Source organism: Enoplosus armatus, chromosome 15 (assembly GCF_043641665.1).
Source record: "Enoplosus armatus isolate fEnoArm2 chromosome 15, fEnoArm2.hap1, whole genome shotgun sequence".
Taxonomy (NCBI): Eukaryota; Metazoa; Chordata; class Actinopteri; order Centrarchiformes; family Enoplosidae; genus Enoplosus; species Enoplosus armatus.
This window is the reverse complement of record NC_092194.1, coordinates 20,469,848-20,490,711: the sequence shown is the minus strand read 5'-3', so window position 1 is coordinate 20,490,711 and position 20,864 is coordinate 20,469,848. Positions and strand designations below refer to the sequence as shown.

Here is a 20,864-nt window from a genome sequence, read left to right as displayed (position 1 = left end):
TGCTGCATTTGTGTTGTGTGTAACTGATAAAGCAGCTCACGCTCGGGGCGGTGGTGGCTCCTTTCCTGCGGTCAGGGATGTCGGCCTTGTTGGGGTTGTTGGCGTTGCCCAGCAGAGGGCTGGAGGGTGGAGCCCCGCGGCTCCCCGGGGTGCTGGGCTTACGGAGTTGGACTCCGCCTTCTTCCTTCGTGCTGTTCTCCGCTGTGGTGGTCTGACTCCTCTTTGGATGAGCCATCCCTGGAGGGACGTTCTGACCGACTAAACGGAGAAAAACAAGAAAGACAGATGACTCAAAGATGCTGTTTGTACCTCTGGCAAAAGTACTGAACAGCCTTTTTTTTTTAAATTCAAGAGTTTTTATCTACAATGAGACGACCTACATGTGGAAAAAGAACAATTCTGACACCAACTCAAAGTGACTGAGCGCATAATAATCAGCACATCAAGGTATTCTTATAGAAAGTAGGGTGGTTTAGCTCATAGTTGAAAAGAAATATCCGCCTCGTCTACATCTTAACGCAAAATAATGAGCCTGGGGTCATATTTTCCCCTAAAATAGATCTGTGGCTGAGCTGATGTACTGAGTTCATTATTCAGATTAATCGATTAAAATTCACTGGTTCCAGCATCTTAAATGTGAATATTTGCTGGTTTTCTCAGACTTAAACTGAATCTCTTTGTTTTTAAGAGAAACAGGCAATTTCAACTCATCAACTTGAACTTTTGTCTCTAAGATGTCAGAAAATAGTGAAAAATGCCCGTCAATGTTTCCCAAACAATCATTTAAATCGAGAAAATAATCTGCAGCTTAATTGATGATTGTTGCAGCCCTACATGTGTCAGGATAAAATATACAAAGCCCGGTGAACAATGCTTGTGAATCGCTGTGTTAGAGGGTTCTCAGTGAAGCTATTTAAGCTGCAGATCCAACAGAGAGGAAGCCGTTCAAACTGAGGTTATTGACAAAGCATTATATCACAGCGGACAGCACTGAGCTGTGCAAATAAGCTAAAGGTTAAAGTGCCTCCACCATGTGACTGCTTTGATTTAACTGCTTTTATCAGGCTGACAACAAGCTACTGACAGAAACCGACCTTTACCAGGAGAGAAAGGCACGACAGAGTTTAGGCTGTGGGCTCAATCGACTCAACTGTGTCGTTACACAAACAGACTGCTGAAAACCGTGAAGTGAAAAGTAACATTCACAGCTTTTTATATGTAAAAGATATTTTGTTTTCAAATGTGATTAGAACACAAAGAGACATCTGACGTTGCGTCCTCCTCACCTTGTTCACTGTAACGCCTCTGTTTGTGGTTGGAGGAGACGCTCCTCTGGACTTTGAGGTGGGAGGGCGACTGGCCGTTGAGCTCGCTGTTGGGTCTCGGTTTGGCCAGAGACAGGTTGCTGCTGGAGGCCGACTCGCTGGGCTCCAGCTGGGGGACGAACCGACAGATCGAGTCAAAACATGCAGGTACATGCCCCACCTTCAGACTACTGAGATGGTAAAATTCTACATTCATGCTGACAATCTTACAGAGTGGGATTTCTAACTCATTTAGTCAATAGGAGCCTAAAACTTAAAGCAGTTTTGTGTACAAACACACCTTTCTTACCCTGATTTATAATATGGGGCTGCAACCGTGGAAAACATCTCATCTCTATTACTTAAGAGGCTGAAGACTTTCTACCCAAATGAAACTGTCCTCAGCTCTGGTAATCCACATGGGGATCCAGTTACTTCACATCCAGTCTATCATCCCCTCTCCTCTCTGTTGACTGGCGGTAAAGACTAGTTTAACTACTGTAATGATAACAGATTGATGCTGCTACCTCAGAGGCCTTCCTGCCCAGCAGCAGGTAGGTGGCTGTGATCTCGTCATACTTCATCTTGGCCAGAGAGTCCTGGATCTCTTCCAGGTTGTAGCCCATCCCCACCATCACATCTGCACAGAGCACAACACAGACATGGCTCATTTAGAAATATTACAACCGACACTTTAACAAAGCAAAGTTTATAGACACGCATGCGCTTTGTGACAGAGAAACTACAACCTGATCACATCTAAAGAACATGTTTCGTTATAGATAATTACTTAAAGATAAGAACAAAATGATGGAGTTCACTGTTGAAAATCTGTGTAATGTGGAGCTGAAACAATTACTCTGTTAATCAATTAGTCGTTCGAGAAAAGACATTAATAGGCAACGGTTTTGATGATCGTTACAGTTTATTTTAGAGATCTTGATCTCAAAGGAGACTTCCTGATTAAGTTAACAAATCAAGCAAAAATTAAATAATTCCAAATTATCCCTGCTGCTTTTCTCGGGCCTCAGTTATTCACATAGAGCAGATTTAGACCGCACGTTTTATAACATTGCATATGCAGCAATAAAATAGATAGAAGAAACATCAATAACAGCATACGGCAGATCATTAATTCTGCATGTAAAATCCTCAGTCTGGCGTTTTGCAGTGGTGGCACTGCATGAACGGTTAACTGGGATCACGTTTGTGAAATGATTCAGGTGAGTAGTTCTGCCTCCATCAATCAGGAGCAGAAAGATGCTGATTGGAGAGAGAGCGTGAGCCGCCAGGTGGAGCGCAGCGATGTTTCCAGCTGCAGCCCGATCCGCTTTAAACATTTATCCGCGTGTCGCCCCCAACATGCATCACACGAAGGCTTTTATCCTTTCATCAACACTACGCAGCCTATTCATTTTTAATAGGCTCTTCTATCTGAAACATGTTGGAGAACGTTTTCTAATCAAAGCAGATTACATCTTCAGACACGGGACTGCCTTTCCAAGCAGAAGGTGTTAAGATGAGTCACGGGCTTCATCGCGACCTGTGAAGTGCTCCGATTAGGGCACGAATCATCAGTCGGAGATTCTTCAAGTCGAGCATTTTCTTTTGTCAGTCAGTGTGTTTCTGGGGAGATTTCGGCCCCCAGAAGTAGCTGCAGAGCGAGCGCTCCGTGCTTCACGCTGCTCTCCGGGATGAAATCACTTCACTACGCCAAGTCGTCCCGTTCGCTCGGTGAAGACGTCTCTTTACATACAGTCTGTCTTGGAAGTGGTAAAAGACATCATCTCTGGCTTTTGATTGATATCTAGTCTCTTGCACATTTCCTGTCCACGGTTAGCGTAGTTAATGCTAACTTGTCTTGCCTACTAACATTACGTGAAGGTCGCCGTCACCCTGAACCCATCGATCACAAGAAGGATTTCTTATTTCTTATTCGAATATTGTGTAAAGTATCTGCTTCAAGCAGCCAAAAGTGCTGGTTCAGATTGCTGCTGCTGCTGCTGCTGCTGACAGCTTTTGAGCAAAAATTCAATACGTTTACTGTTTTCAAAATAGGAAAAACCCAACAAATGAGGATGACTCATCCTGTCCGACCGGATTTTCATGCTGTCAGGGTGGAAAAGCCTCTCAGGCAGCGTTCTGATCATCACGTCACACTGAAACCCTCCACTGAAAGCCGTACTAATGCCATTATTTTCGGTGGGTTAACAGCTCTCCTTTGCAGGTTTTGACTGACTGACATCTTCTAATTTGGTTGAATTAAATCTTTACACGCCAACATGGAGTAATCCACCCTGGCAGATGTGTCAAATGTAACTAAGCTAATAATAATAATAAAAAAAACCAACACACCCAGGCTGTGATTTAAAAAAAAACCATCTGTCTAAACTAAACGACGAGTCCGACTTCGTGAAGGACCTGCAGCTTCATGTAAAACTGCCTCAAACATCAGTTGCAGCACAGGAAGAGAGAGCGAGGATGAGGAGCTAGCTCTGCCTCTGTAACTAGGCAGAATCTGTGATGGCAATCTTTCTTCATCCATCTCAACACTCTCTCCCTTCTCTTCTTTCTCACTTTCACCCTGCTGCTCCCCTGCTGGAACTTTAGAGACAGAAGGGCTCATCTTCAAAGCAAATAACAGATATTATTCTATTATTTCTACCATCAGATGTTGATTAGATTTAGTAATAAAAGAAAAAACAGTTTGCATGTTTTCAGCACTTTTCAGCTCTAATCTCTAATCAGTGTTTCCTGGTTTAATAAACTGATCGTATCGTCTTTGTGCATAACAAGATAATTGATTAATTTATTACAGTGCTCTTGATGAGACCTGTATTTAATCTGTCACCAGGTCCGATTTTGTAAGATTGCTGTCGACTTTTACGTAAAAGTGAATTGGAGGTTTGTTCAGACGTGAGACCAACACGTTTACGTAACACGGGGCCCGTCTCATCTGTTTTTCCAGGTATTGTTCATATCCCTCCCATCTGGAGTTTAAAGCGTTTTGCTGCGTAAGACGGCAGCTCTGCTCAGACACACTGTTCTTCTCTTGAGGGTTTATGTAAAGTTTTACATGCATTATTTAGGATTCAGGGATCCCTCAGCAAGATAAAGCTTTCTTTTTCCTGTTTCTTGTTTCCTGCACTGACTGGGTGACTGCGAGTTTGCACCGACACATGAGCGTGAACCTCAGCTGCTGTTATGTAAGAGCTTTCATCCAGGGCACGATGGGGCGGCTTCTCTCGCTCCGTCTTCACTCTCTCGTCCTCTCCCTTTGCATGCAGCAGCGCCGCTTGTGTTTATTTATTCATCGTCACGTTTCATCTTTTCTTTTAAGGCTCTTCGGCACTGAAATAATGAGACCGACTGTTGTTGGAGCTGCGACCCCGCTAATGTTTAACGCCTCACACATTTTCTCACCAGAGTTTTTACTGTAATAAAAAGGAAAGGAGACACATTTTTCTGATTACACAACAGGCCCGTGATATAAACTAAAACGACCAAACAAACTTTAGTGGCAACCTCAGCATCAGTCAGTGTTTTTGGGTTGTTTTTTTTTACCTATTCTCTTCTGATCCGTGATGTCCAGCTCTGGTTCAGTGTAAGGCTTGAGCTCGTCCTCTTCAAATCCTGCATTGATCCATCGATCCTTCATGATTTGCTGCAAAAGAGCAAACGATATTTATATTTTAGAGTTACAAAACTACAATAAAGACATATTGGCAAATATAAATGTTTTACATGAACAAATATTCAAAGTTCATATGTATTAATGTTTTCAGGGTTCAGTGAAGTACTTCTTTATTTGTATTGCAAGAAACAAAGTGCTTAAAGAAACGGCTGCGCTTTAAAGAAAAGGCAGATATTGCGTGCGATATCACCATTAAACCAAGGTTATCATTCTGTCCTTTCACAGTAACGTCCATGTTGCACTGTGCTGCATCTCATTTGTTTGCACCTTTATTTTTTAATTTGCAGCTGATCAATTGCTCTGAGGGCCGAGCCAAACTAATTATCACTGATCATTCTCTGATGTAACCGGACCTTCTGCCATAATCCAGGGCAATCGTGTGGCATCTGAGGCCAACACACGTGACCCCTCAGAGTCGAGCCAACAACATCTAGTTTAATTCACTTACATTCAGCTCGACGCAAAACAAGACGCAATAAAACCGAAAGATGGAAACCAGCTCTTTAATTAAATGGCCCATTTACGAAAAACACAAGACTGCCTTTAAACACGATCCAGTTTAGAGCTCACGTGCCAAAAATACTCTTCAAAAGAAATGTACGTTTTATATGTTGATGATATACTGCTGGGTGTCAGGTCGGGCTGCGTGATTACAGCGAAAACATGAGCATTAACACTTTTCTGACAATGTGGATCAGCACTCTGACTGATCTGTGGAACAACTCTCTCTCTCCGTCCTCTCCGCCTCTTACATCAAACACGACTATTTTAATCCGAGCAGATGCTCCGAGTGAGATGAAACGTCTAAATATTTCCAGTATTATCAGATTATGAATTGTGGAAAAAGGGAAAATAATGATTTTTTCAGTTCAAAATGTTTAACTTTTATCTTTCAGGACATTTTGACACAACATGACCTTTTCCCTCTTCCCTTCTCCGTGCACTTCAGTGGTGTCAGAAATTCTGCTTTAATAGACTTTGTGGCTGTACTATCACCGTGACGACAGCAGTAACACGACATCTTGGACTTTGCTCCATTTGGTCTTGTCTTGATCTCTGCCACTAACGTATGCTGACTTGACTTTATAACAAAGATTTCTTCTACTTTACTACTTTTCAGAGGGAAATATTGTACTTTTTGCTCTTTACTTTTCAGATTTTACAAACAAAAACATGTTAGCTTCTGAAATAATGACGTGCTGCTTTAGATTTAGATACACAGCGACGTACATCAGTTAAAATGACGTCCACATTTACCAAATACAACTTTAACATGCTGCTCACATTATAATGCATCAGTAATAATGACCCAATAATATAATATTAGCACTGACAAAATGGGAGCTTTTATTTTGAAACCGTTAGTATATTTTGTTAATAATACTTTCGAGTAAAAAAGTGAAACATACTGTGTTAATTGTCCGAACACTTCATCTCCCTCTTTGTTGAAATTGAAAAAACATTTAAAATGTGATTTCATTAATTGCTTATTTTGGTTTTGGCCTCGACATGAGATTCAATCCACTCTGGTCTCAGTCATGAATAAAACCCCCGTTAACTGTACTTTCTATTATATGAATAATGGCTTAGACTCGACTGAGCTGGTTTTACGCGCTGCCCCGAACACCGCGAGTTACCCTCGACTCACCCTCGACTCACCCTCGACGCACAGACGCAGTGAACAAGAAAGACAGTTTTGGTACAAACACAAGAATGACGATACATTATTCATGGTTACAACATCAGAAAGAAGGAGGAGAGTGTGGGCCGGGCGCACACAGAAAACAGGACACCGTGGGCGTCAGAGAAGATGATGCGGGGCGGGGCGGAGGGGGGAGGGGGGAGGTGGAGGATAGATGACATTCTCCGATGGTGCAGACGTGCTGGGGGAGTGTGTTAAGAATTGAGAGGTATATTTACATTTTCTGCGTCCTCCCTCACCTCGAGAGTACCCCGCTTGGCCGGGTTGAGCACCAGGAAGCGTTTGAGGAGGTTCTCGCAGTCTGTGGACATGTAGAAAGGGATGCGGTACTTCCCTCTGAGCACACGCTCCCGCAGCTCCTGCAGAGACGGAGGAGGACGACCAGGAAGTTACAGCAAAACACTTCAACGTGCACATTGTGTCGCATTTTTGTACTACTGAACATCTGAAAGACTCAAAATATGGATGGCAATTTCATGGTGGAAGAAGTGTGAGGCCCCAATGCAGACAGTAGGTTCTAATATGGTTGTTAATACGTTGTCATATCATATCATATCTAACCATCATCGCCTGGCACAAAAAAACTCAAAGAAGCAGCTTAAAGTGGCTCTAACCTGCTTTCACATCTAAATACTTAAATATTTAGAGGTGCTTAAAGAGTGTCTTTAAGTTTACTTTCTGTTTATTACCTCTAAAGACATCTATACGTAGTGTACAATGTCTTGAGTCTTCAAGTATTCAATCAAAATGAGGGTTCAATACAGAACAGAAAGATCTGACTGTTATGTTATTATTTCTGCATCCTAATAATTTTTTTTTTCTGAAATACAATAAAACTTGATGAACTCGACTACCATCACAGGTAACACTAGCCCCATTTATGACCTCAGGTCTTCGTACATGTCTCCATGATTCGAGTGGAAAGGGAAAATGTCTGCAGCTTTTAACGTTAAACCTGTTCTCGACTCAGATTTGTATATAACATCAGATCAGGACAAATTATAAAATGACAACTGTAACATCGAGACGTCAGCACCTACCTTGAGGTTCTGTCCATCGAAGGGCAGCGAGCCACTGACCAGCGTGTACAGAATGACCCCCAGACTCCAGACGTCCACCTCCGGCCCGTCGTACTTCTTCCCCTGGAAAAGCTCCGGCGCTGCGTACGGCGGAGATCCGCAGAACGTGTCCAGCTTGTTGCCCATAGTGAACTCATTACTGAAGCCAAAATCTGCGATCTTGATGTTCATGTCTGCGTCGAGGAGCAGGTTCTCAGCCTACAGACAGATGAAGGTCAAGGGTTAGGATCCTTTTTAACGCCATTAAATCTATCCAGTTAATAAACTGTAAACGAGCTCATTCAGTCTTTAACTGATGGACATTCAAAGCGTCTTCCTCACAGCTACTTTTAAGTATCATTAATTCAGTTTCACCCACAGTGCTGGGGTTGAAACTGAAGATTAGCAGTGTTAGGGTTGAATCTGAGGAATTAGTGACATAAGTTATTAATGAAGATTATCAGGATATCTGGAGAAGGAAAGCTGTCTTAATATAGTTAACAATGGGTTTAAGTTAAATAGCTTTCAAAATACTACAGAATAGCAGCAAATCTTCCCATTTGAAAAGCTGGATCTAAAGAAGAGAAAATGTATCAGCAATAGTTTTGATAATTGTTTGATAATTGATTGTTTCTGCTCTAATGTGTCCATATCCATGGAGCGATGTAATAAAAACGGTTAACATCTCCATCTTGTGAATGTCCAAACGTAGGCGAAGACTTCAGCTCAAACATCTGCTCGGAGCTCACATGCAGCTGTAGGCCAAAGACTAATTAGGAAGCTGAAGCAAAGAGAAAGGAGAAATCTTCCTCTGAGCAGAAGGACTGAACCGCAACCTGAGAGGCTTTCAGCTGCACGAGGGCGTAAGCGACGACTAGGGGCATCGTGGCTGACCATTATCAACAGCAAAACAAACATTTAATGTCAGCGGGTGACACTGACGAAGCCGTGAGAGTCACAAATGACTCGAAAGAGCAAAGTGGCTACAAGCCTGAGGGACTGTGGTTCATTTGGTGGTTAAATATTAACTGTGTTCCTCATATACGTGTCCACAATAACACCTGTGACATACGGACAGTCAGCTGCCCTCATTATAGGGACGAACACATACAGTATATATATATATATATATGCAAGTCTATCTACTGCACACACGAAGCAGGAAGAAGAGACTGCTCTCACATCTCCCTCCTCATGGATCATTCATGAAGCTCTACAGAGGAAACGGTTTAGACGTGCAGACAGATACACGGGCTTCTCTTAGCAGAGTGACTCCCACTGAGATAAAAATACAGAAGCATCAATATTTATACTCTGAGAAGTGAAGCGTGTCACGGCTGCGAAATGGAGGCGGTCCATTTACACTACGACGCGTGATGTGGTGCAGAACACGTGAGCAGTACTTGTGCGTTTACAGAGCGAACGTGGCGTAATGAGGTTTTAAGGTGGTAGTACGGCTGAGGAGAAAATCAGAGAAGAGGCTCATTAGCAGCATACGCAGTGTTTTTGGAATTACACATGCTGTGTTGGAGTCGTCAGTGGGAATATGGGAGATGAGAGTCATAAACCACGCAACACAGGAGTCAGCTTCTTCTCTGTGACCTTTCTATCCAAAATGAGTCAGAGGTAATTAGCCTCAAAAGGTGGAGACACTTTGCTAATTTAAACTCTTCATAGGACTGCTGATGAACATGAGTACGACCTAAAATGTCTTAATCTTTAATGCAAATAACCATCTTATGATGTCAAGTTTTCTGCAGCTGGGAACAGGAATTAAAACGTGCAGAAAATATCAGACATAAAGCGCAAATACTCACAGATATCAATCTGTGACGCTCAAAGCTAAACTGATAAATCGGCAGAGATGTTTATCGGCTTATCACATATCAGCATCTGTGTACAAACTAGACGTTTAGGTGAGCGATGGGGAAACTAGGTCAGTTAAAGAGAGTTAATAAAAATGGAAAATGAAATGCATTTAGTTTTAGACCATCACTTACGTCATGATTAAAGACGGAGGTTATTTTTACTTTAAACCAAGATTACTTGGTTTGGTTTTATTCTATCGTAAAAAAACGTACACACTTATCCAAATATATACAACGTTTTTAAAAAAAGAAGAAACAAAGGATATAAATTTAATCAGACAAGCGGAAAGGAATTATAAAATTAAATTAAATTAAATAAGAAACTGTAAATAGTTGACAAGTCATTTTCATTGATGGACTAACCAATTACTTAATTCAAGTGTTTTCACTGATGCTTCTTATTTATATTTCACATACTGCTGCTCACATTTTAGGATATTTTTGATTTATTTAGGTTTATTGCTTAATTGAAAATGTCTTTAAAATATTTTAATAACCAAATCTGAGCAGCCAAAAATGTATAATATTAACAAGATCCCAAATAAATGTCTCTTAATAACTGTATTGTTCTGACTCAAAACTGAGGTAATTTGGTAATTGCCTACATTTCCCAAAAAGCCTGAATTCCAGAGAAAACACGGATGTTGCTGATGATAACTGCAGCATCGGATGCTCTTTTGAACAACCCATCACGTGGCTGCATTGGCTTCTTGTCGATTGAAGCTACTGTCGGTGCAGAAAAAGATCACTTTGTGCTGCCAACCAGTGTGGCTTCTCTGAACTCACCTTCAGGTCTCTGTGAACAATGTGCTTCTGGTGGCAGTACTGCACCGCCGATACAATCTGTACGAGGAGGAAAAGACGAGCAGAGTTTAGTTAAATGTCTGGTGTTCTGCTCTCAGACTGCGAAAAGGATGTGGCTGAGGAGGAGGAGGAGATGTGGTCGACACTGACAGGAAAGATAAAACAAAATGAAGGTGTGGGTGAAGACACCAGGAGGGTGAGAGAGAACAGGTTTCCTATTATTGTACATGTATCTGTCTCACAGCCGGCGCTAACAGTCCAGTACAGTAGCAGGACACACAGGGTTCCTACATTCACTAGATCTCACTTTTATTTTATTGTCATTGTTTTGCGTCTTCAGCTCCAAATGAAATTGGGCGAGGTGTTAAGTTTCATGTCACGTTCTCATGACTGTAAAACTAACCAGCCACACTTTCCTGCTCTGTGTAGAAACTCTTTCACTAAGAGCCTGAACAACCGAAAGGTTTTGACCACATTAGAAGAAAATGCAATAAACGTTTACTTTTTTTCTCATTTCAACACACGTCTTTATGCCTCACTGACATGCGGTTGCTTTGCTAACAGTAACAACATCACAGTGAGTACATGCAGTATTTTCCAGCAACAGAAATGTGTAATTTTGGTGTGTCTAGAAGTTCTAAACCTTCCTTTAAACACATTTTAGTTTAGCGTTTGGCTATTTTTCATCTTTAAACTAATTTCAATGACTTTGGACTGTGTGTGACAGTCACTGAGAGGTAAGTGATGAGGGGAGAGGCAGGTTTGGACACTTCTCATCAGTCTTTAGACGTTGCTGTTGCAGAAGCAGGACAGAGGACAGCGACCTGTCTGAGGCAGAGCCGGGAGCAGAGGTGTGAAACCAGAACACTGCAGGGGGAGAAAGCTGGGTACCTGTCTAAATTTAGCCCTGGCCTCTTTTTCCTTCATTCTTCCATGTGCAACCAGGTAGTCAAAGACCTCTCCTGCAAAAGAGAGACACAGAGAGAGAGAGAATTAGAGAATGACAGAGCATTAAAGATTGAGAAAGAGCAGTGAATGAGAAGTCAGAGAATACGGAAAAGACAGATACAAAGAAGGCGGAGAGAGACAAAAAGTGAGTCACAACTTATAAAATAAGCAGATAAAAATAACTTCAAGATGAACTTTTCTACGCAGCTGTTCACCATCACCCATGTGCATGGTTTGAGGGTGTTTCTTGACCATATTGAGGAGAGCGCGGTGCCGCTTCCTCCTCACTGAGCCTCTCCTGGAGGCACAAAGCTGCTGCCGAGCTCCAGCAGCAGACCCTTCCCTCGGCCCACTCCTCCAGCCAAAACGTGACAACGCTCGCTCGTGTGGTAATTGAAGTCGAGTGGCTGGTGTGTGTGTGTGTGTCCATACTGAGGCGAAAAGAGGAACTAAACAAAATAACAAGCAACAAAACCTGCAACAAAAACACCTCCCCCACTTTTCCCGAATCCTCGAAACCCTCCCACTCTCTCTGCGCTGACCTGCAGAGGCGGTCAGAGTGTATGTTTCTATACTTCAAAGCTCTAGAAAAGCAACGATTCATCGCCGCTCTCTGACTCAACTACTAAAGACAGAATGTGCCAGTTATCCCTTCGCATGTCGGAGCTAAAGAGCACACCGTGTGCTGTACATGGGGACGAGACTAGGGGGCAAAACTGGAAAGTAGTAAGGAAAAACAATGTCAGGAGGTTGTTAAGTACCAACAAGACTAAGAGTCTACAGCCATGCTAGCAGCTCTGTGAAGCTGTATTAGCATTAGCATTCAATCAATACACAACATGTCAAATCAAAAGATGCCGCGAAACTGCAATGCAGCCTCCGGCCACCAGGGGCAGAACCGGGAACTCTGCATGAGCTTTGATTGTACACGTTTTGTATTGACTTTATTGGACGGAAGACGGAATAAATTGTGTTTCTATTTGCCTGACGTTGTCCCCCTCGCCCCCCCGCTTACAGGTCGGTAAGAACACTTCCTACCATCCGCTGACTAGACAGCAATCTGCTGTGCTGCCGACAGAATGAGGGGTCGCCTTGAGATTCTGCTTGAATTCCAAGAAAATCAATCCCAAACTGAGAGAAATATTAGATTTACTTCATTAAGATCTAATGCAATTGGCCTATGATCAGAGTCCCCATCTCAGTGGTAATGCGATTTGCTCCTCTTCACAATTTGTCGTCTCCGCTTGGCTCAGCAGTCCCAACATGACCTTTCCAAGAAATCAATGGCAAGATGTGCCTTTCGGGTCCCGAGTATGTGCGATGCTGCATTAGACGAGAAATTTAAAAGTTTTCGACACACGAAAACTCAAAAAAGTAAACTCATTGGTGTGAAGATGCTGGAGCTCTCACATTTGGATAAAACGTTAAAAAGGTTTCTTTGCCTTTCTTTCTGTTTTGTAGTAACAGAATAAACATGGGCAGGGAACTGCAAGTGAGATGATAATGTTGAATTGTCAGTTACCGAATAAAGTCAAAGTGTTTGTTTGTCTTCCTACATGTTAGTCCACCACTGAAAGCCATGTTTTTCTAACGTTTGCGTTTGTTAACGAGCACCCCTCCTTATTCTTCGTCATTTGCTGCAAAACAAAGTCTGTGATGCTAACTTACCTTTCACAGACTCTAAAACAGAGATTCAGTCACGAGCAGGTGTGTGGGGCTACAGAGGAGGAGGAACTACATGTTTCACTAAGTGGAAGAAGCGTGTTCATATCTGTGTGATGCTGAACACATTAAATTAATGAAAATATACATGCCGATATGACCGACGTCACCACAGCTTGTCGTTTTGGTTTCAGACGTGCAGAATCCATGATTGTCATGTCTTTCCTGCTCTGACTTGCTGATATATGAAACCATCTACTCCCGTTCCAACCTCCAGCGAGGAACTTTAAATTTTCAAATATTCTCAAAAACTATATATGCTTAATCTTTACTTTATGGGTCTGTACATAATTTCCCAATAATTTCTTCAGTTTTCCAGAAAATAACTATAATTTCACACTAATTATAGGTAACGAAGACAGTCGTCAACTTTCCATCCAAATGTAGCTACAGAAAATGTGAATTAATGCATGTTTCCATCCACTGCTGTCATGTGAATCTTAGGAGATAAGCAGTTTGTGGCTCATGTGGTAAACATGATGGAAAAATGGCATTTATGTTTGTTTCATGCATTAATTCGAGGATTGTTAAGTCTCCTCTTCGCTCCATCACTGGGCGTTTCCGTCACATGCTTCGTGTACATCACGATGTGTTCGCCAAGCCGTTTTCACGTTCTTCTACGTTTGTCCTTTCAGGTGGAAGTAGAGTCTGCAGACTATATGCTGCTCCCAATGTGTATGAATTATTAATGCACACATTTATCACATTTGGTGTTAATAAATCATACTCGGGACCTTGGGAGCAGCACACGTTGTGCAGATTTCTACAGACTATATCTGGTCTTCTGTACAGCTGCCGTTGAGATACGGTTGCAAAGGTTTTTCACTTTTTATCGACAAAAGCTTTAAAGTCTACCTGTGTTTGTACTTCAGTGCGGTGACGACAGGTTCCTTTTTGGGCTCAAGAAACCATTTAAAATGTGTATTAATGCCTAAAATGCATTTTCATTCACCTAAAGAGGCTGCATTCTCAGTCAGACAGGCTCGACATGTCGCAGGTACGTGGTGTCCAGTTTACAGCAACAAAATGTTAATAATTTTATTTCTGTCTCACCTCCACTGGCGTACTCCATCACCAGGTAGAGCGTCCTCTCCGTCTCAATCACTTCAAAAAGCTTGACTAAAGGAGGGAGAGAGGGAGAAAAAGACAGAGAGGAAATTATGAAATTCAATTATGTCTAAAGACGGGGGGGGGGTTCAGACAGGGACAGTCATGAATTCATGGACACAAACGGCAAAAATACGTGGATCACGTGGATCTCCGTGTGTGTGTGTCGTGACCATGTAACACAGCATCGAGCCGAGCTTAGCAGCACTCAATATTTACTGTTCAGTCCAAAAGCAGTTTCTTTTTACTGCAGCGTGTTCAGCTCGAAGATATAAAAGAGTGTGTGATGAGCGGCTGAGGGCTGCGCGGCTAAATATAGAGCAGGTGGGATGGAAGACAATGAGAGCGAGATGGAGAGTGTTCGGGCTGGTGAGCGCTTACTACCACCCTGGTAATTATAATCACATTTCTGCAGAGGAAATCATGGAGCGTGGGGAAAGGAAATTAAAAGTAATTAGCGGGGAATCCCGTCTCCAAATCCAAACACACCATGGCAGGCTTGTCTGATGTGCACGCTGTGTGTGTGTGTGTGTGTGTGTGTGTGTGTGGTTATACTACACAAATGAGTTCATGAGGTAAATGAGGATTTGATCTGACTTTTTAGAGGCATGTTGGTCCTTAAACACCACTAGACCATTAATCAATTAGTCGATTAATAGAAAAATAATCTGCAACTATTTGGATAATTAATTAACCATTTGAGGAAAAACAGGAAATAAGAGGAGAGGGTACGACGTGCAACAAAAGGCCCCAGCACCCACAGTATTAACGTTTATTTATTTACTGTTAATATTTGTGTTTAATCTCTTTTATGGTCTTTTTCTCAAACATAAAATCATTTCTATGTTTTTAGTGTTTCTATTTCTTGTGTCTTTTGTGAACTACATTGCAGGATTTGTTCCTATGAAATATGCTATATACATTTTATTATTACTATTATTTATCATATTAATATTTTTGTTGTAGTCTTTTGTGGCATTAATAACCTTCATGCCTTCTCGAAGTCTTGTGCCTTATGTTTACATTTCATGTTCCAAACATGGTAATAAAAAGAATCGTCAGTTAACCTGCGACCCTGAACGTCTCATGCTCGAGCCTCCTGCAGCTGAGGCTCTCATGATATTGGCTTCTTGTTGCAGCAGTGGTTTGGTGTTTGTTGGCATTTCCTCTTGCAGCTGGCTGTGTGATGCCAAAGTTTCTACTGCTCCAGGCAGCGTGCTCTCTTGTTTATTGATCAAAACCGCTTCATTTTCTGATCCCAAACCAAAGCGGAAAGAATGGCCCTCCGGTTTTACTCGCATCTGTCACGTACCGGCTAATGAGACAATAAAATGTCCCAGATGATTTATCAAACATCATTAAAATTAAAAATCCATGTTATAAAATCTAAACAGCCTTTTTGGCATAGGTCACAGTGTTTCCTCGTATTTTAGATAGCTGCCATATTGAGAGACACTTTTAGATTTCCCAATTTGATTTCAAAGATCACTCCATCTACTCAGTAACCTCCTGTGACTTCTCTGTGAACCAAACCACAATAAAAAGGAACAAACAGTGCTTTTAACTCATAAACAAGATGATGAAATACAGGCTGGCGGCATGTCGCTGGGTAATGCGACTGTGCAGTAACAGAAAGGTCAAAAGGTCAGAGCCCTGCATGTCAAGTGTCAGACACAAAACCCCGACCTGATCAGTCTGAAATGTAAATGATTGAGGAATCAAATCTTCACTTTTACAACAGATACACTGCACATGTATACTAGATAATCCATAATATTCTTCATATTGTATCATATTTCAATCTTAAAACTCATGTGAAGAGTGTTTAAAATGTGTTTGTGTGTAAGATCCACTTACCTATATTGGGATGATTCAAGATCTTCATTATTCTAACTTCTCTGAAGAGCTGCAACAAAAGAGAAAAGACATGTTTATAGTTCCCTCTGTGGGTGTCAAGATTCAAGATTCAATACTTTGACATGTCAAGATAGTTAATAGGACTACTTTTGCTGTGATGAGCTCATACGAGGACAGCCATGCAACAACTACACTGACTTTAAAAACAGACAAACTTGACAGACAAGAGCTGCAAGACAAAAGTCTCAGTGGACTTAGTGTCAAACTGTCCCTTTTCTAAATGACAAAATAGATCATAAAACTAAAGAAAAGGAGGGAGAGACATTATGAAACAGTGACATTTACATACATTTATCATTTCCATGTCGCAAAGCAATAATTAATGTTTAACTTTAAATGGATTTCCAGATTTGTGCACACAGGTTACATTCATTTCTTTATTATTTTTATTTTTTATTTCTAAATGGCAGTTCACAATCAGGAGACAAATATCACATTCCTGATGATGTGGAAACAACAATCAGCTTCCCCCATCAACACTGCTGTTCTTATTCTAGGACAGTTCATAACAGGAGATCATGAGTTCAGAAACCCAAACACTGGTCTTTGTGTTGTGCCTACATCAACACATTTGTCATGGAAATGTGATCATTTTGTCGCCGCCGGGACATCGTCACGACAACAGGATCTCCTGCAGCACAGCGTCGGTTTAAACCAGCCTGAGAGACGCTCACACAGCGTCCACCCCCCACCCCACCCTCCCGGCGGGGTCGAGAAGGAAGTCTGAATGAAGTTAAACATGCACCGTCACATCTCCCCCCTCTGCACTAATAACAAGACACTCTGTCAACACACGCTCTCCTCCCCATCAGCATTCAGAGTGACCAGACCAGCAGATTTGTAACGGCCAGAAGTGCTTTTTAGTCTTCCGCTGTACGAGGCATTAAAAAGATCTGAGTGCTATGTATTATTGATCCCCCGTTAACTACACCTCGCTCTCCTCCCTTCCATAAAAATATAAAGAGGCCTCAATCTTTCATGAGGTGGGGAGTAGCCACAGTTGGCTTACTGACGAACAAATCGCAAGGAAACACATTCTGACACACAAACACCTTCCGCAGCAGAACATGTAAATCCACAGCACTTATTAAAGCCCAGGTTTAAGTCATCCGAGCTCAAAATGTTGCCTTGAAATGGATTCATTTGTTTGGAAAATAATCCCACTGTTCCATTAATAAGGATATAAAACAAAGACGATCATGCAGATCCTCCCATTTTTAAAGCGTCAACCACCAAAATCGTTTCAGCAGCACTATGTAAGATCTTTTTATAGCTTCATCCTTGACAGATCATGCAGCTGAATCATCTTGTTGAGACAGTAAACCCTTGTTTATTTGTGCTATTTGCTCATTTATCCTTCTGATACCAAACTGTTCTGCCGTTAAATGTATTGATTACTTTTGTGACGAGGTAAAAAGGAGCACTTTTTAGTCGATAAAATGCCAAAAAAATAACGACGCATGCACTTCATAATCAGAGTTAAAAATTATGTCTTAATGTTGCTGATTTTCAGTCAAAAGCACAGCTATAATCTCCAAATGCTTAACAAAGAATCACCGAATTGAGAAATCGTTTCAGCTCCTTTTATAGCTTTACTTTTGACGGATATGTCTTGTTGAGATAATGAATCCTTGCTTATTTGTGCAGTTTTCTCTTTTATCTCTGAGCTTTAATCTGTTCTCTCGGCGGGGAGCAAAATAAACGACGGCAGTAAAGCGAGCGGGGAGTCTGAGCAACAGACAACAAAAAGGTTCACTGACAGATTCAAACCCACGGCGCCTCAAACCCGCAGGACCGCCGAGACGCCCCGATAAAGCCTTCTGTCCTGAACCCCGGACTGCTGGTGCCTGAGAGGCAAACAGATGGTGACAAACAGCGGGTGACGTTTTCACATTCAGTACGAGGCTGCACGTCGAGCTGCTTGAACACACACACACGGTCACACAATGCTGTAAAAAGGTGGAGGGATACGTGTTGTTGCCGCTGTTACATGTCTCTCATGTTGCACACTAACCCCTCTGCACTGTGGACCACGTCTGGTTCTCCCCGGACGTGCAGATGTTTTATGACGTCACAGAAGACGTATATGCATTTCTGTTCTTTGGTTACTAAAACATTTACACACTCATGATCCCAAAGCTGAGGCGTCCTGACGGCCCCGACGTTTAGGACACTGGCCATGTTCTCACAGCATCACCAGTTAGTAGACGGTCAGACTGAAAACAAGGGGGTGTGTTGGGGTGGGGGGGGGGGGGGGGCGAGTCCTTTCAGGTACCAGTGAGACAAAGAGATATGATCCAGCAAGTCCAGTTTGAGTAACAGATCCATGAGTTTGATTAAAACACTGACTGTAATATTATGAGGAAGGTTTTTACTGCTATGGAAAGTTACGATGGCAGAAATCATTCTACCAAATACATAAACACGCCTTGCTGGATGACTCAAACGTTGAGCCACGCTCAAGTCTTTTGCAGGACGAGTGTTTATTTTGGCGGAGCCCCCTCCGTTGGCGCCCCCGACGGAGCGGTTTTATTGAAATGAATGAGGGGGCTGCGTTTTTACACGCAGGGCTAAAGTCCTTAGAGTCCGCCAGGGGTCTTTTGTTGCATGTCATCCCTTCTCTCTCATTTCCTGTCTCTACTGTCCACTATCAAAATAAAGGCAAAAATACTTCAAATAAAGCATCCAGAGCTAAATGGAAGATTTTCAAACTTATTATCTGGGAAGCCGACGAGGCAGAAATAAGTTTACCACAAAACCTTATAACATATAAAATGACAGAATAACTCCTGGAACATGTTGAACATTACAGACTTACTAACCCTCAATTATTTTATGTCCCTTCTTCTCATGAAATCAAATGAAGGATTCGCTTGCTTTTCTGTGTTTCATGGATATTGACATTTTTAGTTGTTTTTTTTAAACAGGTGATCTGACAAAATAAGCAATGTGAAGACGTTACTCGGGCGATGAGAACTTGTGATGGACATTTTATACTTTAACGTTGTGCAGAATCAGAAATTGAATTTCTTTTATAATAATAAATGAAACTAAATCCGATCTGTTATAGTCATGAGATAATTAATACTTTCGATGATTCTTTCTTTCTTTCCAAAGCAGCTTAAAACACAAAATTATGAAATAGATAAAGATAATAAGTACCACTTCAAATCATATGACTTCAAAATAGTAATTTAAAACATCCAGATCCCGCAGTGAACGCCAGCTGTGGGAGGGACTGAGATAATAAATCTCATTTCTCCCCCAGTCCAGAGACAACTGAAGGGTTAATTATGAACTCCAGTCCGCGGGGCCTTCAGGATGGAGTCGACCGCTTTGGAAGCCATGTTAACAAACTGAGCCAGGACTGGAGTCTGGCTGCTGACGAGGAGGAGGAGGGGAAGAAGAGGAGCTCTAAGTAAGCCTGAGGTCTCTTCACTGTCATTACTCTCTGCCTGTGATCCCGCTCTGCCCATCATTACACCGAAAATACTCTCCTGGGCTCTCACAAAGTACAGACGAATAAATCTGAGCTGGTTTTCTGAGGGACAGTGGAAACACTGCAGCTCAAGGAAGAGGACCTTTGTTCACAGTCACTGGTTCTCTCTCTAGTAATCAGCAAATATTCAGGGTAGTTGGGATGTCAGTGCGAGACAAGCATACTAATAGTTTTCTTTTTAGAAACCTCAGTGACTTTGAGACAGTCTGCACTGTCCTGCACAGCAGAGACAAGCCTTTTGACACCTGGGTAGGTTGAAAAACAACAAACCAACGAGTATATGGGAATACTTTCGCAGGTATGTTATGCAGTAAACAGAATTAGTGGAAAAACACGAGAGACTGAGATGATTCACCACATAATACAACCATTAGGTCGAGGACGTAAACCTGCTGGTGATCCAGTCATACCACCGCGGTGATGCACAGCTGTCCCAGTGACGCAATCCGTCTTGTGATCAATACAAAGCACCTTCAGGCCAGATGACACACAGTTTGAGGGTGAAATCACACCTACGGTTGGCTCCCAACCTTGGTGGAAAACCTTCCCTTGCTGCATTTCCCTGTTAAAGTCAACGCTGCCTCAATTACAACTGATCTGAGGCCTGTAAACAAAATCCCCTGAGCTCACAATTAGATCATTTACTGCATGTTTTTGGTTAACTTTCATCCCACCAGGTCAGAGATTTGAGGTGAGTCACAACAAAAATCGGATTACAGCCTCTGCAACATCAGCTGAGAACGATGGATGTCTGTGCCCCGGTGTTTATTTCAGTTAAGAGAAGAAAAAATAACATCTAGAGTGCAGTTTACCCAGAGTGCATTTTGTTAAGCTCAGCTTTCTAAGCAAGAGAGAGAAAGAGAGAGAGAGAGAGACACTGCCTCTCAGTGCAGTTATTTGGTCCCTCAGATGTTATTGTTCCCATTTGGACAAACAAATCAACCTGGAGGGAATAAACTCTCTGCTCCAATCTCAACAAGTTTAGGACATTTTACAGAAAACTGGTTTGTCGCAACCCTTTGAAGTTACGAGGCCACGAATGATGACATGCCTCCAGGTGATCCGCCTGCAGACCTGAACACAATGACAAACTTTTAGTCTTAACATGGAGTCACGTCTGTTTGTTACTCTCTGGTTCCAGCTTCTCAAATGTGAGAGATGTGAGGGGCTCCTTTGCTGTCTCATATCATTGTCAATTTAATATATTTGGACTTTATTTGGAAAGATATTATCAACAGATT

General features: G+C 42.0%; 1 protein-coding gene across 12 annotated transcripts in view; it reads right to left on the bottom strand.

Annotated features, from left to right (window-relative positions):
* The window catches only part of mark3a (MAP/microtubule affinity-regulating kinase 3a), a 45,630-nt gene that overhangs the window by 14,297 nt on the left and 10,469 nt on the right, over positions 1–20,864 (bottom strand). For 5 of the 12 annotated variants that reach the window (XR_011598475.1, XR_011598476.1, XM_070919727.1 and 2 more), the window contains exons 4-13: positions 16,065–16,113; positions 14,154–14,219; positions 11,322–11,392; positions 10,413–10,469; positions 7,741–7,977; positions 6,919–7,059; positions 4,869–4,968; positions 1,832–1,944; positions 1,287–1,434; positions 41–258 (exon numbers count right to left, since the gene is read on the bottom strand). Coding sequence is in view for 10 of the 12 variants with exons in the window: in XM_070919727.1 (XP_070775828.1) it covers positions 41–258; positions 1,287–1,434; positions 1,832–1,944; positions 4,869–4,968; positions 6,919–7,059; positions 7,741–7,977; positions 10,413–10,469; positions 11,322–11,392; positions 14,154–14,219; positions 16,065–16,113 (1,200 nt within the window). In the remaining 2 variants the exon portion in view is untranslated. Of the gene's footprint in view, positions 1–40; positions 259–1,286; positions 1,435–1,829; positions 1,945–4,868; positions 4,969–6,918; positions 7,060–7,740; positions 7,978–10,412; positions 10,470–11,321; positions 11,393–14,153; positions 14,220–16,064; positions 16,114–20,864 lie in introns of all 12 variants that reach the window. The other 7 variants (XM_070919728.1, XM_070919731.1, XM_070919730.1 and 4 more) reach the window with 3 other exon arrangements.